The 6,990-nt window shown below is 47.3% G+C and overlaps 1 protein-coding gene across 1 annotated transcript; it reads left to right on the top strand.

Annotated features, from left to right (window-relative positions):
- Positions 1–943: 943 nt before the first annotated feature.
- Positions 944–5,344, top strand: LOC136477312 (U-box domain-containing protein 9-like). The gene is made up of 2 exons (XM_066475441.1): positions 944–1,430; positions 3,968–5,344. The coding sequence occupies exons 1-2, from the start codon at positions 1,128–1,130 to the stop codon at positions 5,051–5,053; spliced, it is 1,389 nt and encodes a 462-aa protein (XP_066331538.1). The 5' UTR covers positions 944–1,127; the 3' UTR covers positions 5,054–5,344.
- Positions 5,345–6,990: the final 1,646 nt, after the last annotated feature.

Below are 6,990 nucleotides of genomic sequence, written 5' to 3' on the forward strand. Positions count from 1 at the left end.
CCCTCGCCGCTGCCGCGGGCTAAGCCGTGGCGGCCGGAGACGCCGCCGCGGTGGTCGTCGCGGCTGCCGCTGGGCGGGGCTCCACCGCGGCCACGACCGAGGGTATGGGCTAGGGCCGACGCTGCCGCCACAGCCAACGCTGACGGTGACGAGCCCTTCTTCTTCCTAGCTGCGGGCGGCATGGACATCTCGGCGCACCAAATCGGAGACTGAGGACAGTGCGAGATGAAGATGGATTTGGGGAAAAGTGAGGATGCGGGGATATATGAAGGTGGAGATGGATTTGGCGTGGAAAAATCCCGCGCGCGCCCAAATCGACTGCTGCTGCGAGCGCGACTGCTGCCCACGCGGGATCCGAGCGCGCCGTCGCCTGTAGGAGACGAGGCCGTACAACGGAGTCGCGGGCGTCTGTTCCGCATCGGAGCACGGGACAGGGCCGTCGCCTCGCGAGGCGACGATGCGCCCGTCTCTCGGCTGAGCTAGGGGCTTTCTGAAAAAGGGCAATCAACGAGACGAGAAAAAGACACCCGTTGTGCGTGCCCTAAAGTTGGTATTTTTATTGCCTGCATCACAGAATAAATCAACTTTTAGATTTATCATAACTCAAACTATTTTAAGTTTAACTACATCTACAGAGGAAATTATAATTTTCCATAAAATTAATTAAATTTAAGATAGTTTGACTTTAGGTGATTTCAGAAACTAATTAATTTATTATGTCCCACAGGCCACAGAGATAATATCTAGGAGCATATAGATTTGCAAATAATAATAATAATATAAAAAAAACTAGCCCAGCAGTGGCTTACACGTCGGCCCAAACCCGGTGGCCCCGCCGTTCCAAACCAAATCAATCAGGGGGCAAAACGTGCCCGCGCGGGTCCCACCCCTCGCATAAACCCGCCGCTTAGCCTCTCTTCCTTGCGCTGTAACCCACCAGGTCACCACCACCCGTCCGCCAGCCCTCCCCTCCCGGCCTCCCCCCATTAAACCCTCCTCTCCTCTCCCCATCTCCTCCTCCACCGCCACCTCTCCATGCCCGCCGGCGCCTGGCCCGACCGCGACCTCGAGGCTTCAGCGCTAGCAGCGTCCAATACCGTCGGCTAGCGGAGAGGTGGCCTGGGGGCATGGCGAAGCCGACGCCGGTGGCCTCGGCAGAGGAGGCGGCCGCGATGCGGCGCCGGCTGAGGCGCCTGGTGGCCGCGGTGGCGGCCGGGAGCGCCGACGCAGAGGCCTTCGACGAGGCGGCCGAGGCGCTCGCTAAGCTCAGGGACGCCGAGCTTGGCCCCCGCAAGGACAACAGGGCAGGCGACGGCTACGGCGACGGCGGGCAGAACAAGCGCCGCACGGAGGCCGCGGTGCCGGAGCACTTCCTTTGCCCCATCTCCTCGGAGCTCATGAGGGATCCCGTCGTCCTCGCCTCCGGCCAGGTACTTACCACCTCGACTTCCGCCCTTCCCTTCCCCGTGGCTTTGGGGGGTCGATTAGATTGGATGTGCTCCTTTCAGTCGGTGGATTTTATTTTACTAGCGTTCATTGTCGTTTCTCAACCAAGCTAGTAAGTTTTTAGCCTGCCTTATTAATACGATTTTTTAAGGAAAGAATTGAAGTGCGATTTTATTATTTCCTGGTTATAAGTGAAGTGATCGACGGGACGGATTTCGAATTTCCTTTTAGCGCTTATAAATTACCTTCCCTTTCCCGGCGCGAGTGCTTTTGATTGCTCCTCCTCTACTCTCGTGTCCTCGTCCTTCTCCTCTGTGCTAGCGCTGCTGCGACGTCTGAACCTCCACACACACAATTTTGTGGTGCGCCAGAAGCTTCTGATGATACCGCCACCTGTCCCTTTCCTACCTCCAACAGTTTTGTTTGTGCCCCCTTTATTTCTGTCTAGATTTTTTTTTTCATATGCTACTTTTTGCTCGTGATTCGCCGCTCTCCCGTGATGTGATTGCGGCTGCTGAGCAGCGTTTTAAAAAAAATCCGTCTACTATTTTTTTTTACTTTTCCTTTTGTTACGGTCAGATTTTTTTTCTTTCTTTTTTGTCGTTTGATTGATTATTCTGAGAACGCGAGGATTACATACAACTTTCTCTTTCAGTGCTACTGTTGCTTTTGTCGTTCGATTATTGGTGGTTATTCTCCAGGCAAGGGCTAAAGTAGACTGTTCTTCCTGAGCCACAGAGTATTCTAATTTCCTGTGCTGTTCATAATTATTTAACCTCTTGCTTGCTCATGTAAAATTACGATTTCTGATTGAATAAATAGAAATTAACCCACATGGCCATTCTTCCTCTTTGCTACGCAACCGCGTGCGACTTCTGCTCTCTTTCCAGAGATGACGTTGCGTACTGCAACACGAGACCCGGATTTTATGGCTTGGATTTGGAACGACGATTTATTATTACGTGATCTCCGCCCTTAGTTTCACCCTAACTTTCAAAAAGTTGCTACAGTACCTGTCACATCGAATGTTTGCGGCCCGTGCATGAAGCATTAAATGTAGACGAAAAGAAAAACTAATTGCACAGTTTGGTGGGAAATTGCGAGACAAACGTTTTGAGCATAATTAGTCAATGTTTGGACACTATTTGCCTGGACACTATTTGCCAAATAAAAACGAAGGTGCTACATTAGCCCCAAATTCCAAATTTCATGAACTAAACAAGGGCTCACAAGGGCTCAGATGGGTGCTGTCACTCTGACCGTCTTACGCCCCCCATGTTGGACAGTGCATGTGACTCGAGTTATTGCCATGTTCACTTGCCTTTCCCTAGTTCTTCGCATGGACAAATCATGAAAAGATTCAGCTTTTATGGCCTTGGGATTTTGTTTGCATCATTCTGTCGGTGTGATGTGATCACCGCATCAATTGAACGAACCTTTTAGCTATTTTTGGTGAGCTATATTGGTGCCGTGGTACTCGTCCTTGTTTGCTGAGAGACTTCCATTCCCAGCACATATACCTTGATTCTTTCCGGGTTGTTCTTGGTTCTTGTTTCAATTGCTTCACCCCACCAAGTGAAAGTGTTATATCATTGAAAGTTAAAGCCATAAAAGTTCTGGAAGGGAGTGAGTCAACATGTAACTGTATGTATTATGTTGAATTAAAAAAGAAAAGTTTCTTTTATATAAATTTGCACAATGGATGAATTATTCTGTAAAATAATGGATTGAAGAGGGGAATAGAGCTGCTCATAACAAAAGTTAATGTTTGAAGATTCAGTTTTAACTGGTTTTGGATACTAGAGTTCTAACACTTCAATTGCCTGTCCCTTTGGAGATGTGCTGTATCCCATACTAGCTCTGCTGTATTGACTTGGTTCTGCCTTTGTCGGCGTGTCCTGTTCAGAATTTATTCCATCATTCAGGGAAAGGAAAAGCATACGAAGTTTTCCTTACAAACAACGTGACAAGTTAATTCAAATTTTAATTAGTCCTGCGCCACCCAGTTGTGTTCAAATAAATACGATTGAGACTTTTGTTTGCAGCTTTTTTGCATGAAAAAGTTGGTATGACACTGCCACTTTTACCTTCAGGAGAAATAGGTTCATTTAGATTCTTCTTGAATAAAATGGTTGGTATACCAGCTTCATTTTCCTGGAGGAGGTCCCATATTCATCACTGTGCCTGAATGACTGATGTGATTTAACTAAATTCTCTTTATAAATAACTCCTACTTTGTGTGGTCCCTAATGTTGACGTTGTGTATTGATGCATTCATAAATCCTCTTGTTTTGCACGAATCCAAAATGGTGTATTGGCTTAACATGATGGTTGAGAAAAGTAACAAATCAGTCAATCTGCTTCATACAACTGTTTGTTTCTCTGTATGCTTACACAAAAGTCATGTAGCTTATGGGTTATTATAAATATGTTTCATAAGTAATTGCTTTCTTTACTGCTGAATTGTCATAAATTCTTTTTGTGGCATAAGCTTGACATAACTATTCTACTCCTTGTGCAGACGTATGATCGTCGTTTCATTCAAGAATGGTTAAGTGCTGGAAACCGGACATGCCCACAGACTCAACAAGTCCTTTCAAATACAATTATCATCCCGAACCACCTTGTGAGAAGCATGATCTCACAGTGGTGCACAGATAATGGGATCACTCTGCCACCAGTTGAGAACCAAGACGAAGATCTGGTTACAAACAATGAGCGGAAGACATTTAGTAAAATATTTGAGAGGATCACATCGTCGTCAAACCTATCTGAGCAGAGGGAAGCCATTAAAGATCTCAGGCTGCTGACTAAGTGCAACAGTTCACTAAGAGCAGCCATAGGAGAGAAACCGGATTCAATCTCACAGATGATTTCCATAGCATCCAACCCAGAGCTAGAAAACAATGCAGAAGTTCTGGAGGATATGGTGACAGCTATTCTTAATCTTTCTATTCATGAGAGCAACAAGAAGATTATTGGAGATGACCCATTGGCAATCCGGTTCCTCATAAGGACCTTACAATCAGGAACCATGGAGGCCCGGAGCAATGCTGCAGCTGCCATCTTCAGTTTATCTGCCCTTGACAGCAACAGGGTGAAGATCGGCGAACTAGGCGTGATGAGACCTCTGGTGGATCTCCTCGAACATGGCAGCATGATAGCGAAGAAAGATGCAGCTTCAGCTATATTCAACCTCTGCATGTTGCACGAGAACAAATCAAGGGCCACCAAGAGTGGTGTTATTGACGTGACCCTGAAGGCCATCACCGATGACTTGCTCGTGGACGAGTCTCTGGCCATCCTTGCCCTGCTGTCGGGCGACCATGAGACAGTAGAGGAGATCGGCGAGACTGGTGGCGTGGCCTCCATGCTCCATGTTATAAAGGAAGACCAGTGCAAGCGCAACAAGGAGAATGCAGTTGCGGTGCTCTTCGCGGTCTGTATGTACGACCGCACCAAACTGAGAGAGGTTGCGGAGCACGAGAAGCTGAACGGGTCCCTGGCCTGGCTCACGCAGAATGGCACTTCAAGGGCACGGCGGAAGGCTGCGGGGATCCTTGATAAGATGAAGAGGACCCTGCACCAGCCGCACTACTCCTGCTAGTGCCCCCACCTACCATGGTTGTGTAATTAGGGGAATAAGGGGGGTGTTGGTTGCTTCGCTGTATATATTCAGCCCGCATATATAGCTATATACTCTTGTCTTTGGTTTGGTACATATATGAGGTTATACAGTTTTCGTCTCGCAGAGTAAGTGGTGGTTTCCCCTCTGAAACGTTCTTGTTCATCTGAAATTTGCAGTTCACTTGTTTCTTCAGGGTCTTTGCACACGGTCCTGAATCATATCTAGTGCCGTACATGGATTTTTGTCACAGAAATATGGGTGGTGTTTGCTCATGATTTGTGATGCCTTTTTTCTCTTGAGATGAGTCAACATTCTCCGTGCTACAGATGGGTCGCTGAGACGTATGTTTCACGCGTTGTGGAATCAGATACCTAATCTGCTGACTTGTACATATTGGAATCAGATACCTAATCTGCTGACTACATATTGGAAGACTGGAAGTCCCTTTCAGGTCTTTCTCCGGCTTTCGAGATAACCACCGTGTTGGCAGTGGGCACTGGGCTGTCTGGGCTTTGGCTCGTTGGATGAAGTCCCTAAAAATGTTTTTAAATAAAAAACGTTTTCTGTACCTTTCTATCCTTCAACAGTTTTTCAATAACTTGTACACACTCTAAAGAGCCACCAATCCTATTATTTATCTTTGGTTAGTGAGAAATCTAAGATAAAAGATTAACTTGTACACACTCTAAAGAGCCACCAATCCTATTATTTATCTTTGGTTAGTGAGAAATCTAAGATAAAAGATGAGGATATTTAGAGATCTACTAATTAAAGAAATTATTAAAGTTTTTTTTTTCACCTAAGAGCAACTCCAACTACTTGGCTAAAATTAGTTGCCAAATTCCATTGTTTAGCCATTTTATAAAATATAGAAAACTTCTGAAAAAAGAAGATATCCACAACAGCCTTGCTATTTTACAAAGTCATATAGCCCGCGCCTGTAGTTAGCTATATATGGCCACCTAAATTTACGGGATAGCCAGCTTCCAATTTTATAAAATTATATAGCATATCTGTTGGAGCCTGCTTTTTGCTATACAAATTCTAAAATAGCCTCCACAACAAGAATAACAAATTGTTGGAGTTGCTCTAAGTATCAATTCCTAACCATCATGAGGATCTTGAAGATTTACTCTTACATTGTAGTGCGTTGTTGGCGCTCACTCATTATTGGATGAAGCACGACTATTGCATTTTAGTTCGGTAATGCTACCATTAAGACGTCGCTCCACTCACTGCCGCATGCGCCACTCGTCTAAAAAAAACAAAATCAAATCCCCATGGAAGCTCGTCTCCCCCACTCCGCGCTCGTGCGTCACGGCTCCATGGCACCGTGCGGCCGTCCGACCGTCCCAATCCGCCACGCTGCCCCCATCCCCCGCGGCGCCCTCATCCCCACGGCACCTCCGTCTCTCATAAAGAGGAGGAATCCTTTGCGTGAGGTACGCTGTCAGCCGCCCCACCGACTGTAGCTGCCACCGGACTCGGTCGCCGGTGCCTCCCCCCTCCGCTGCCAAGCTCCATGCGCATGCTCGGCGAGTGCCGCGAAGCCTCCATCCCCCGCCGCAACGCCGTGCTCCGTCCTTCGCCGCCCCCAAGAGAGGGGGCGTCACTAGCCTGCCCAGGCCAGGCGCAAGCGCAACTGGCCGCTGCCAGGCCGCGCCACCATCCTCAGCTGCTAGCTGGCCGGAACCGGTCGTCCCCTGCTTTGCGCTGCGTCGTATGGAAGAAGGGTGAAAAACTCATGTTGCAACCGTCTTTCAAGTGTTTCAAATGTTTTAGAGGTATCTTACAAGTGTTTCATACGGATGTTGCAAAAGTAGAACTGGATGTTGCAATAGTTGTACACGTATGTTTCAAGCTCCTATTCTCAATGTTTCATCTGTTTTTTTTCCGACGTATGCTGCAAGTGTGTT

This window comes from Miscanthus floridulus, chromosome 8 (genome assembly GCF_019320115.1).
Source record: "Miscanthus floridulus cultivar M001 chromosome 8, ASM1932011v1, whole genome shotgun sequence".
Classification (NCBI taxonomy): domain Eukaryota; kingdom Viridiplantae; phylum Streptophyta; class Magnoliopsida; order Poales; family Poaceae; genus Miscanthus; species Miscanthus floridulus.

Coding starts and splice junctions, on each gene's coding strand:
- LOC136477312 (XM_066475441.1), top strand. CDS start 1,128: ATGGCGAAGCCGACGCCGGTGGCCTCGGCAGAGGAGGCGGCCGCGATG. Junction 1,431..3,967: donor TCGTCCTCGCCTCCGGCCAG/GTACTTACCACC, acceptor CTCCTTGTGCAG/ACGTATGATCGTCGTTTCAT.